The sequence below is a fragment of the Megalobrama amblycephala genome, linkage group LG2 (genome assembly GCF_018812025.1).
Source record: "Megalobrama amblycephala isolate DHTTF-2021 linkage group LG2, ASM1881202v1, whole genome shotgun sequence".
Classification (NCBI taxonomy): domain Eukaryota; kingdom Metazoa; phylum Chordata; class Actinopteri; order Cypriniformes; family Xenocyprididae; genus Megalobrama; species Megalobrama amblycephala.
This window is the reverse complement of record NC_063045.1, coordinates 50431895-50445640: the sequence shown is the minus strand read 5'-3', so window position 1 is coordinate 50445640 and position 13746 is coordinate 50431895. Positions and strand designations below refer to the sequence as shown.

Sequence of the window (13746 nt, the reverse complement as noted above, 5' to 3'; positions counted from 1 at the left end):
GGGCGAAAAGAATTTCGAATGTTGGCACTGATTTAAAGTCGATCACTTAACAAATAGAACGCTTACCCCTTTAGAATCGAGGCTACCGGGTTTTGCGTTGAATTTAACCGTCTTCAGGCGAGCTCTCTCTTTTCTCTCCACCCTGCCAGAGGAATAGAGACAGTCAGTGAAATACACTTCGCCAATGCACTATATTTGCATGGTTTTCAGAAAAATATGAAGTGTTTTCAATGTTTTCAACATTGATAATTATAAGAAATAAGATTGTTGAGCACCAAAATCAGCATATTAGATATGATTAGAATAACTGACATTGTAAACTGCGAAAAAAAAGCTTTCACATGAATAAATTGAATCTTAAAAATATCAAAATAGAAAACTTTTATTTTAAATGGTAATAACATTTCACAATATTACTGTTTTTACTATATTTTGAATCAAACAAATGCAGGCTTGGTGAGCATAAAAAAAGCTCATTAAACAATCTTACCAACCCTAAATGTTTGAATGGTAGTAATTTTGTTTTACATGACTATTTTTCACCCGATCTTTCAAATCAAACAGACTTTTGCTGCTGCACCTTTAAGACATTTGTATGTAAATACAGATTAGGAATTGATAGGCAAGAATGTGATACATTAATGTTAACAAATGACATTTTTGCTGCTTATTATTCACATATTGTATTGAACTCTTTTATATCAAAAGAGTAAGGAAAATTCTATTTTCCATCGTATGTTCCCTTTAAAGAGCCAACTTAAAAATAGGGCAGTAGGGTAACAATTAGAACTAGGCCTCACATGTTAATTTAGTACAATTAATAATAATAAAAAAAAAAAAGCAATATAAATATTAACATGAGAATATATATATATATATATATATATATATATATATATATATATATATATATATATATATAAATAATTTATATATATATAAAATTGGCATATCAAAAATAATTTGATTATATTTTTAAATTTATTGACAGCTCTAATAAAAAAAGTAAGATTGTTTGCAATTTGTGGTTATTAAAGGGTTAGTTCACCAAAAATGAAATTTCTGTCATAAAGTACTCACACTCGTGTCGTTCCAAACATGTAAGACCTTCGTTCATCTTCGGAACACAAATTAAGATATTTTTGATGAAATTTGTTATTTTTAAAGATTTTTTGATGATTTTTTTTTTATCTCCTATAGAAAACAACGAAATTACCACATTTAAGGTCCAGAAAGGTAGTAAAGACATTGTTAAAATAGTCAACATGACTGCAGTGGTTCAACCTTAATGTTATGAAGTGACGGGAATACTTTTTGTGCACAAAAACAAAACAAAAATAACGACTTTATTCAACAATTTCCTCTCTACCCTGTCATTCTCCTATGCAGTTTACATTGAAGACACATTGCAGAGCTTCCGGGTCCTACATCAGAACGCCGACTCATTATTGATTCATTTTAGCATCACACGCACGCTGCTCATGTGAACAGCGTCGGGCAAAACCGAGCTGGCATTCGGATTTAGAACATGGAAGCGCTGCACTGCGTCAACTGTGTAGGAGACTGACCGGGTAGAGATTTTTGGGGGAACTAACCTTTTAAGTCACTAATGGGACAACAAAATGCTTAAAAATGGTGGTAATAAATCTGCATTTGCCACAGGTTTAATCTTTGTTAGTGTAGGTGTTTCAGCACGAAACTCACCTCCTCTTGCTGGGGATGACGCCCATCTCTTCACTGTCCCCTTCTGGCGTCACTCTCCTGGCCTGCCACCACTCATCATCAGACGCATTGATGACATGGAGGATGTCTCCATATCGGAAACTGAGACCTTGACTGGGCAGACCACTATCCTTCGCTCTCTCATAGTCAAACAGAGCCCTGGAGAGACACACATACACGTCAGTTTTACAGACCTGACAAATTCACGCAACATTTCACATCCATCTGTCACTAAAACAGTAACTAAAATCTGTCACTAAAGCGAAAACAGCTGACTCCTTTGAAAACAGCATGAGTGAAATGTGCAGATACGGCTGTGAGAGGGACAATAAGTGCCACTAGCCACGGCAGCACATATCATAGCTGTGTGTGTGTTTGATATGATGGATTAAAACAACAACCGAATGCTCAGTTTCATCAGCATATAATCTACAAGCGGCTGCAGTCACTTTTCTTGCCAAGCCTGGAAGGTCTTGCATCATATCACATTACAGCCAACATCATTTTATATTAATATTTCTGTGGGGTGTGATTTATCCAATCTGTTTTAAAAATGAATGAATTCAGAAAATTTCTGCCCTATCTACCTATCATTTCCTGTCCCCTCGCAAAAAGCCAAATTAACATAAAAATATTATTAACAACAGACATAAAATCAGAAATATATACACTACTGTTCCAAAGTTTGGGGGCAGTAAGAATTTTTTTTAAAGAAATTAATTAAGCAGCTCAACTGTTTTCAACATTGATAATAATAAATGTTTCTTGAGCACAAAATCAGCATATATGAATGATTTCTGAAGGGTCATATGACACTGAAGACACAGAAGATGCTGACAATTCAGCTTTGCCATCACAGGAATAAATATATATATATCTTTTTAATTGTTTTACTGTATATTGATCAAAATAATGCAGTCATGGTGAGCATAAGAGGCTTCCTTCCTACTTTTGAATGGTAGTGTATTAATATGGAAGTCAGGTCTTCGATGCCACAAACCTTGAAATAAATTCATGTATTATATGATACATTTCACATCATTTTGACTGAGAAATCTCAGCTACTTCACATAACAGAAAACCTTCACTGCACAGATCAGAAATGCGAAGCCCTTTCAAGGGCGATCACAGTTTACTACACGCTCCTGACGTCTGAAGTGGGTGAATCACTGCGCGGCGACAGAAGAAACCTCTCATTCATCCTCATATGGAGGAGCACTATCTGGAGAGACAGGCTAGTGGTTCAAAAATAACCATGATTCATGTACTCATCCTTAGAAAGAGAAACAAACACAATCCACTCTATTTAAGGAGCAGATTTTACACTGATGATTGAGGCTCAAAGACCAGATGAAAGGCGGGCTGAATAGTTTAAACCTGAACCATCTGAGGGAAGCATGTGAACTGAAGTCACCCACTGATCTTTGGTATGTACTTCAAAAGTAAGGAGAAAAACGAATATTTGTTTTGTTTTATTTTTGTGCTTTCGATGACATTCCCAAAATTCATCTGCGAAAACGTTCCAGGTTCTTTTGCTTATCTACCTCCAGCAGGGCAGTGTGGATGATCAAGCAATGAAACACAGTAAAAAGAAGCATTATAGCTCAGACACATCTGTACACAAAAGAACAGACGGGCTGTCACAGTGTCCTATAGGCCTGCCCCACTAAGTACACAATACAAGAGATAACTGCAATAATGGCCATTAAACTTGTTCCTTCAGGTGCATTTAGTCACAGCAAGCCTAGCCGGAATACTTAAATGCAGCCCAGCGATAAGCAGAATCAGAGTTATTGCATTTCATATGTTTCTCTCTATTGTTTAATTGACCTCTTATTCAGTTTGGGTCAATGAGAATGAAGGTGAAAACCAAGGAGGCATATTGTATGATATCTGGAGAAAACTATCTGTACTAACTAGTATTAGCATTTCTTCTCAACTGCAAATGCTTTTAAAAATGCTTTTTTTTTTTTTTTACTGCTACTTAACAACAATCAATGAAGAATGATAATGATGGTGTAGTTACAACATCTACCAGCAGGGGCTAACTAAACAAAACCAAACCCAACTTTGATGAAAATGTAAGCACAATAAATAAGTGGATGTCTGATAACATCAAAAAAAGAGGCAGTCAAGCCATTTTTTTTCTTTTAGAACATGCTGTTCCTAAATTAAATGCTGCAATGACACCACACACTACACAGCACTTCTGCATATTCAGCCATGATAAAAGCGCTCACATAAGAAGAGGCTCTCCTGATTAAGAGTTTGGGAAAGAAAAAATAAAATAAAAAACAGGTAATACTAATACACTAGCCCTGGCCGTCTGTGTTCACTGCCTGCACTCACATCACCTCTCCTTTATACTGCCTTTTGTAACCATGACAATACATCTGTTTTTAAAAGGAAGTCTATGATGCAGATGCCACAAATGAGAGGCTGAAATCAAAAGAGGGGCTAATGATGTCACTTCCACTGGGTGACATTTTTCCTGCTAAATCCACAGCTGAGCATTACTTTCCAGAGAACATTCTGTTATACTTTATTTCGATGGTCCACTTTAGACATTCTACTATCTATAAGTAACAGTGCAACTACATGTCGTCAACTAACTCTCATTAGAGTATTAGTAGACTGTTATGCTGTTGCGTTGCCGAACTGATTTGTGGGTTCCGTCGATTCACTCGTGGTAGAAGTTAAAGATCTCTCAACCTTTCAAGAGCCAACACAGGTGTCAGCCAATCAGATCGCATTATGCAAATTCCCTAGCACAGACGCTAGCCAATTGCCTTCATGCAACACCGGAAAGTCATGTGATTGGATGTTTCTAACTATAATGGTAGCATCAGCACAAGCTTAAGACTATAGAATAAAACAAGACGCATCACTCGTATTGTTTTGAATAGGAGAAAGTGCAACGCGCAATATGGCAGAATAAGTCCCGCCTTCTAAATAAAAGCCAATCGGCAATTGGTAAAGTCATCGCGTCACTGCAGCGGCCGTTAGAAGCTCCGGTTTCTATAGAAACAGTCAGACGCGTTCCTCCGAAATGAAGCACAAGAGACGCGCATTTATGACTTCGCATGCGCATTAGCTTGATCCAGCCTGAAAAAAAACAACAAAAAAAATGTTTTTTTGTCATGATTTGAGCATTTATGAGACAGCTGTTGTCAGATTTCATTGGTGATTTCAAATATGAAATTTAATCGAAAGCTTGGCAAACAGCTTTGGAGAATTTGATGTTTCCCCATTCAAAGAGATAGGAGCTGCACTTGGATGCCCGAGAGGCGTTTCAAAGATGGCCGCCGAGTGAAATGACTTGTCTTAAAGGGACTTTGACGACGCCCCGTGTGAATGCAGCACTAGGTTATGGTTAGGTGTTAGTAGAATATGTTGACATGTAGTCGCAAAGTTACGTATAGTCAGTAAAGTGTCTGTTGGGGGAGCATCAAAATAAAGTGTTAGCAGATATTAAGCAGGCAGTCAACTAATACTATAATGAGAGTTATTTGGCATATAGTTGCAAAGTTACTTATAGTTAATAGAATGTCTAAAGAGAAAATTCTCTTACAATACAACTTGTTCTCATAAATAATGCTATATGATTATAAGATTTACCTATTCATGCTTTTAATTTAAAAAGTTTAATGGATTAAAAACACAGAATGAAATGTTAAATCAAATGTTGAACTCATGTACATGTGTTCAGGGGCTGAGTGATTTGGGGCCCTAATACACCAACTATGCACCCTTTTATGTTTGTAGCCCTTCTCTCTCTCTCTCTCTCTCTCTAAAAGCACCATTTTTCTTTGTAAGAGTTTACCCCAGGTTAAAGTGAGAGGGGAACAACTAAGCCTAATACACACAGATACTCACTAATAAACCAAACAAAAATATAAGGAACACATTTGTAAATAAACTGTAAATCTTAATAATGTAATTAGCATAGCCATCATGTTTATAAGAACATCACTGATACATTAAATAATGAACAATCATACAAAGCTTCCATGTATAGACTACCCTAGAATATCATGCACTACGGTATATATCCAAACTAATCCACTGAATAGTAAAAAACTGCTCTCTTTATTCTCCTTCTCTGGTTTATGGTGTTTTCACTGGCGATTGAGCAACAAATTTACTTCGTACATTCAGTTTAACAGCATTTAGTTAAAGAGGGCAAACTTTATTGTTCAACTGAACTGTGCATATGCATTTCAGTTATATTGCTCTTGCTCCGCGCATGCAATAAATGCACGTCCTTGAATGAGCAGGGTTTCCACAGCATTTAATTCACATACTCAAGTAATGCCAGTGGTATTTCAGAAATGTGTCAAAATGACGATTTAAAATTAGTCAGAGCTACAGAAATCTTAATATTTTTATAAACATAGCTCAGATTAAAAGATTAAAGATGAAGATGGAATTTGTGTCACGCGCGCTGTACGCCAACCCTCGTAAAAAGTGAACTATACTTTGGACTTAAATGTAAAACTAAACATTTTATAGGTCATTCTGAAACTAACTAAACATAAATAATTTCTCCGCATCTTGTGCTGGTGATCAATATTATCCCAAGGACGAAATCAAGATGAAAAAAGTTCACCAGCTACCCATAATGCACTGCTGTGAGCAGATAACTGCATGCCAAAATTAATGGGTTGCACATAAAGGTTGGCACATATGCTACTCTAATGGATGGAACATTCAAGCTCACAGATATAATTTTATAAGTATGCATTTTTCCAGAACAAACACAATATTCAGACAATTGATCTGCACTTCCAGCTGTATTTTAGCACAAATCGATCTAAAAGTCATGTGATGATACACATAGGTCCGTTATGGTCACTGCAGTCACTGGTACAACATTATTTCTAAAATCAAGCAATGTATAGTGTAATGCTGGCAAGTCGCCATTATGAATCCATTACAAAAGACAAACTGTAATTAGCGCAAAGAAATGATCCGCACTGCACAAGAACAAAGCATTATCTTCAATCTCCTCGTTAACCCCTGCTTCGTTAAAGTATAAAACATAAACACACACGTTGGAACGTGCCTAGGGAAAAAAGCACATGTTCCCTCTCATCGGTCAACAAAGACATTGCGGTTGTTATGGAAACTGCAAGCTACGTACAGTGCAGATAAATAATATTTTTATATGTTTGTATGCTGGCAGTTTCTCAGCCCATTACAGTGAATTCATCCCTCCATGGCATCATTACGGCAATGATGCTTCTAAAACACTTCCAAAAAACAGCATGTGCTAGTGCAATCTGCAGACAAAAACTCAAATTTACTGTCACATAACACATATTGAGTAATGCTCTCTCCCCATGCGGACAAAGATAATAAATAGAACAAATTCATGTCTGTAAAGAATTCAGCTGATATAAGTGGTGAAATTTATAAACAACCTAATGGAAGAACTGTACATTTTATCCCCTGACCCTAAACACCACCCTCACAGAAAACTTTGTGCATTTTTACATTTTCAAAAACATCCCATAAGCAGTGTTCCTCATGCGGACCAAAAAGTGTCTCCACAAGAATCAACATTACTGGTTTTACTATCTTTGTGGGGACATATGGTTTACCAGGAACACACACATACACGCACGCATACACAGTACATGTCAAATCTATTAATCGCGATTAATCCCATCTAACATGAAAGTTTGTTTATATAATATATGTGTATATTATATAAATGCACACAGACAGACACACAGTATATTATATCAACACAAATTTATGTTTCTAATATCTAATATTTATGTTTTATTTCAGCTTTATTTCAGATCATTGATTCTTGAGATAAGGGACAAAACATGTTTTAGAAGATGTTTTTTATTATTTAATAATACATTATTTTTAAACTGATATATTTTACACAAAGGTCTCAGCTATTCACTTTATTTGTGTCAACTCTGTCACACGCATTAAAAAGCATGATATTTTAATTTGATCCATCCAACAACAGTGTAAAGTCTTCATTTATGTAAAAATGGTGTTCAGTAAAGTATAATTTCTTGTGTTAAGGTTATTATGAACAGTCCAGTTCCTAAATCCCTTAATTCGCTACCCTCCTTTTTAATATTAAATCAGACATGATATCATGTAGTTCAGTTGATGTTTTAATATTTTAACTCAATGAATTGAAAAAAAGAATAAGACATTTCTTTCAAAATGAACAAAAACCTTCACCTGACGGTGTTAAATACTGCAGGAGTTGACAAAGGTCCAGCTGAAGAGACTTCAACATTGTTTGTATAAAATAAAATAAAAAATAGGACTATGTGTCCTATTGTGAGATCCACAATGAGCAGAAAATCGTAAGTGATCCTCAGAGTTAAAGATGACTATGACATTGCCTGATTTATTCAGAATTATAAAAAATCCTGACGGAGTTGATGCAAAGTGAGGTCACAACTTTGATAGACATTTTTCACAAGACTTACTTTTTGTATTGTTTGATAGATTACAGATCTCCGCCTTTCAATTTAAAGGCATATTTTTGAATTTGTTACATTTAAACACTGGCAATTTTACATTGTAACCTCATGCTGAGGACAGGCTAAATTACATGTATTTTCCAAGTATAGAGTGTGTATTTAAATAATACGAACAAAGTTATTTAAAGGTGCCATCGAACTCTTTTTAAAAGATGTAATATAAGTCTAAGGTGTCCCCTGAATGTGTCTGTGAAGTTGCAGCTCAAAATACCCCATAGATTTTTTAAAATAATTTTTTTTAACTGCCTATTTTGAGGCATAATTAGAAATGCGTAGATTCAGGCTGCGGCCCCTTTAATTGCTCACGCTCTCCGCCCCCTCCCGAGCTCTCGACTCTATCATTGCATAAACAAAGTTCACACAGCTAATATAACCCTCAAAATGGATCTTTAAAAAGTGTTCGTCATGCAGCATGTCTGATCGCGTAAGTATGGTATTTATTTGGATGTTTACATTTGAGTTTGATGGTGCTCCGTGGCTAAAGCTAACATTACACACTGTTGGTGAGATTTATAAAGAATGAAGTTGTATTTATGAATTATACAGACTGCAAGTGTTTAAAAATGAAAATAACGATGGCTCTTGTCTCCGTGAATACAGTAAGAAACGATGGTAACTTTAACCACATTTAAGAGTACATTAGCAACATGCTAACGAAACATTTAGAAAGACAATTTACAAATATCACTAAAAATATCATGTTATCATGGATCATCTCAGTTATTATTGCTCCATCTGCCATTTTTCGCTGTTGTCCTTGCTTGCTTACCTAGTCTGATGATTCAGCTGTGCACAGATCCAGACGTTAATACTGGCTGCCCTTGTGTAATGCCTTGAACATGGGCTGGCATATGCAAATATTGGGGCGTACACCCCGACTGTTACGTAACAGTCGGTGTTATGTTGAGATTCGCCTGTTTTTCGGAGGTCTTTTGAACAAATGAGATTTATATAAGAAGGAGGAAACAATGGAGTTTGAGACTCACTATATGTCATTTCCATGTACTGAACTCTTGTTATTTAACTATGCCAAGGTAAATTCAATTTTCAATTCGATGGCACCTTTAAAAGCAAATAATGTCCTGACTGATTATCCAGATTTCTTTTAGATGTAACTTTATAATTATTTTTATTTTGATGAATTTATTTATTTTTAACATAGAAGAGGCTTTGAAATGTTTTGTCCCTTATCTCAAGAATCAGTGAGATAAAGAAAAGTATTTTTAATAGTTAATAGTTAACAATAACAACACTAGTTTGAGGCTTAGTGCACTGAAATACTGCATGCAAAAGTGCCGAAACTGGAATCGCCCCTGAGTGTTTTGTCTTGTGATTTATTGTGTGGGTCTTGCAGTAGAGCTGCAGGGCTGAACCTCAGTGTAATAGCAAAGAGTCCAGGTATGTGTGTAATATACAGTGCTCAGCAGAAAAGATACATCCATGGGTGGTGAACCTCATGGACAGCATTTTCCACACCAGCAAATGTCTGTAACATAATTTGTTAAGAGTGAGTGCTGCCTCAGTCCTTGAAAAAAAAAAAAAAATTAAGTGTAGTATTTGCTAAGCAGAGAGATAAAAGCATTACATCTACAACACGCAAACTAGGAGAAAGTGTCAGAGTGCTGGCAAAGGTGTAGATAATGTGGTGCTTTTGCTTGTTACAGAGAAATGTGGTTTAAAAGCCCCCTGAGAGTAAAGTAGAGTGCTATCTGTATGTGTAGATCAGCGGCCTCATAACAATAAGAGCTTGGGCTAGTGAAATAACAGGAGCCTAGCTGACATTTGCAAGAATGAATTACATACACTGCAGCAGCTGGGAATTTTATGTGATAACTACATTTTCTGAAGGAAATGGGAGAGGTGTTTGTTAGTGAAAAAGTCTCAATGTTAGGATGGTCGCTTAAAATCAAAAGAGCCCAATGGTGGTTGCCAGGGTGTTGCTATGGTTGTTAATGTGTACCAAGTAGCTTCTAGAGTATTCTGAGTTGTTCATGTGCAATCTTGGTTTATTAAAAAGACATACATATTAGATCAGGATAAGAACCTGGGCATCCTTTCCTGCTAAACATAAACTGGATAACTAAATTAAAAACAACACCACAACATGAACATAACATCAATATTCATGGTATTATTTGCAGGGTTTTAAAAAAGAAATGAATAAAAATCTCTATAGCTCTCTCACTGTCGCAGTCCATCGACACAACACAGCCAACTTCTCACAAAATAAATCCAACCAGACACCTTCGCAATTTATATTCTGAAATTTACATTTGCACTGGACAAATTACACACATACTGGAGTTTCTTGCATAATGAAGCGATGTATATTTCTTTCTCTGATCACACAGAGGAAGGGTGTTGTTATGGTTACATGTAAATGCTACCTCAGAGGGACACAGAGAACACTTTGCAGAGGTAAATAAGCAGTGCACACACACAGACACACAGACACACAGACACACACACACACACACGCACACGCACACACACACACACACACACACACACACACACACACATTTTCACGTTAGAGAAACTGATGTTGATTCATTGTGACAGAAAAAATGAAACATGCTGATTGGGGAAAATCACTCAATAACTGACTCATCCAATCTTAACTGAGTCAGTGTGTGAATGGAATCATGCATGCATTGCTTTTACATTGACATGTGCTTTCTATTCATAGTACGCAGCCAACAGCGATCACACCTCTGCATTCATCTTAGCAGAACTCTAATGCATCTTAACGCTCAGTGGAGGCAAACTGGAAATGATACTTTTGTCATAATTATCTTTTTCCCTCTACAGACTGAGCAGAGTTTTTTTTCTGCCTCACATTTATCTCCTTCGTTCACTGCAGAATTCTAAAGGCATACAGTATACGTGTATGTATGTGTGTATATATAGCTGACTCACTTTTTCCACCTTATGCTACCAATGCTCGAAATACATAAAAACATTTAATTGTTCGGTTGCTATTTAAGCCGTTTTGCCTGTTATTGTGAGTGATTGAATTTATGCAGAAATCCATGTTAAATCCAAGGTTTTTTTTCCTGCAACTGTATGCTCATGGTTGTGATGCCAATAACTTGATGAAATAAAAGTAGTTCACAAAATCCAGTTTTCCTTGATATGACACCCATAACTATGCCAAAAGTACAGCATTAGTAAAACCACATACTTAAAGGGTTAATTCACCCAAAAATATTGTCATTAATTACTCATCCTCATGTAGTTCCAAACCCATAAGACCTTCATTCATCTTTGGAACACAAATGAAGATATTTTTGATGAAATCCGTGAGGCATATGGACTCGTCCATATACAGCAATTTATCCACCACTTTCAAGGTCCAGAAAGGTACTAAACACATTGTTAAAGGTGCCCTAGATTCAAAAATTGAATTTACCTCAGCATAGTTGAATAACAAGAGTTCAGTACATGGAAATGACATACAGTGAGTCTCAAACTCCATTGTTTCCTCCTTCTTATATAAATCTGATTTGTTTAAACGACCTCCGAGGAACAGGCGAATCTCAACATAACACGTTGTTACGTAACAGTCGGGCTCATTAATATGTATGACCCCAATATTTGCATATACCAGCTCATGTTCAAGGCATTACACAAGGGCAGCCAGTATTAACGTCTGGATCTGTACACAGCTGAATCATCAGACTAGGTAAGCAAGCAAGGACAACAGCGAAAAATGGCAGATGGAGCAATAATAACTGACATGATCCATGATAACATGATATTTTTAGTGATGTTTGTAAATTGTCTTTCTAAATGTTTTGTTAGCATGTTGCTAATGTACTGTTAAACGTGGTTAAAGTTACCATCATTTATTACTGTATTCACAGAGACAAGAGCCGTCGTTATTTTCATTTTTTAAACACTTGCAGTCTGTATAATGCATAAACACAACTTCATCCTTTATAAATCTCTCCAACAGTGTGTAATGTTAGCTTTAGCCACGAAGCACCATCAAACTCATTCAGAATCAAATGTAAACATCCAAATAAATACCATACTTACGCAATTAGACATGTTGCATGACGAACACTTTGTAAAGATCCATTTTGAGGGTTATATTAGCTGTGTGAACTTTGTTTATGGTGTTTAAGGCAAACGCAAGCTCTTGGGGCGTGGAGCACGAGATTTAAAGGGTCTGCGTACCCTGAGTCGGCGCATTTATAATGATAGGCAGTTAAAAAAATTAATTAAAAAAAAAACTATGGGGTATTTTGAGCTGAAACTTCACAGACACATTCAGGGGACACTTAAGACTTATATTACATCTTTTGAAAACAATAAGTTTTCAGCACCTTTAAAATAGTCAACGTCACCACAATGGTTCAACATTAATGTTATGAAGCGACGAGAATACTTTTTGTGCGCAAAAACAAAACAAAAATAATGACTTTATGCAACAATCTCTTCTCTTCCCTGTCATTATCCTTACGCAGCTGACGCAGTAAGCACAGTGAAGGCTTCCGTGTTTACGTCAAATACTGTCTCAGTATTTGGCCAAAGCTGATCACGTGAGCACGAGTCGGCATTCTGACGTAGAACCTGGAAGCACTGGATGTAAACAACTTATGAGAATGACACAGAAGAGAAGATATTGTTGAAAAGTTATTTTTGTTTTGTTTTTGTGCACAAAAAGTGTTCTCTATGCTTTATAAAATTAAGATTGAACCACTGCAGTCACGTCGACTGTTTTAACGATGTTTTAGTACCTTTCTGGATCTTGAAAGTGTTGATTATATTACTGTCTATGTACAAGTCATATACTGCTAGGATTTCATCAAAAATATCTTAATTTGTGTTCCGAAGATGAATGAAGGTCTTACGGGTGTGGAACGACATGAGGGTGAGTAATTAATGACAGAATTTTTGTAATTTTTGTTGAACTAACCGTTTAAAAAACAAATAAAAAAAACAGGTGACTTTAGTGAGCTGATCTATACTGCAGCAAATAAATGACTGCGTATAAGGTCTGATTTCCTGTATCTCAACTCTTCCAAACATCCGTGTTCTGCAAACCTAGCCAGCTCTACGGCCCAAATGACTGGCTATGGCACACACAGTACAATTATCCTGCACCCACAGAGGGGGCCTGCGGCATTAGACTGCAGCTGAGAAGGAGATACTGAGCATCTTTTAATGCTGTGGGAGCGGTGCATGCTGTACATCATGAGGAGAGGAGGTGTGTATGTGTATAATTGCTGACAGGAGAGCTATTTATCACAATGGATCTCCACAGGTGCGCTGGTTCTGCTAAAACCGTCCAGCTAACACACATTAACGAAGCCAAATCAGGGATCTACAGCTGCTTGTCGCTACCAGTTAATGAAGAACTAATCTCTGTTCTGCTGATTGTATTGTGAAACATATCTGGGAGAACCATAAGCAGCTGTTCAGAAGACTAGCCAAAGAGCGCTGACGCATGGGACGTTTGGATTGAACCTGGAGGCTGGAATACATCACGCAGGTC

The 13746-nt window shown here is 36.5% G+C and overlaps 1 protein-coding gene across 31 annotated transcripts in view; it reads right to left on the bottom strand.

Moving 5' to 3' along the window:
- Nucleotides 1-13746, bottom strand: part of dlg2 (discs, large homolog 2 (Drosophila)) — a 269422-nt gene that overhangs the window by 14264 nt on the left and 241412 nt on the right. For all 31 annotated transcript variants that reach the window (XM_048180477.1, XM_048180452.1, XM_048180492.1 and 28 more), the window contains 2 exons: nt 1705-1881; nt 67-142 (listed from right to left, as the gene is read on the bottom strand). In XM_048180477.1, coding sequence (XP_048036434.1) covers nt 67-142; nt 1705-1881 — 253 coding nt within the window. The remainder of the gene's footprint in view (nt 1-66; nt 143-1704; nt 1882-13746) is intronic.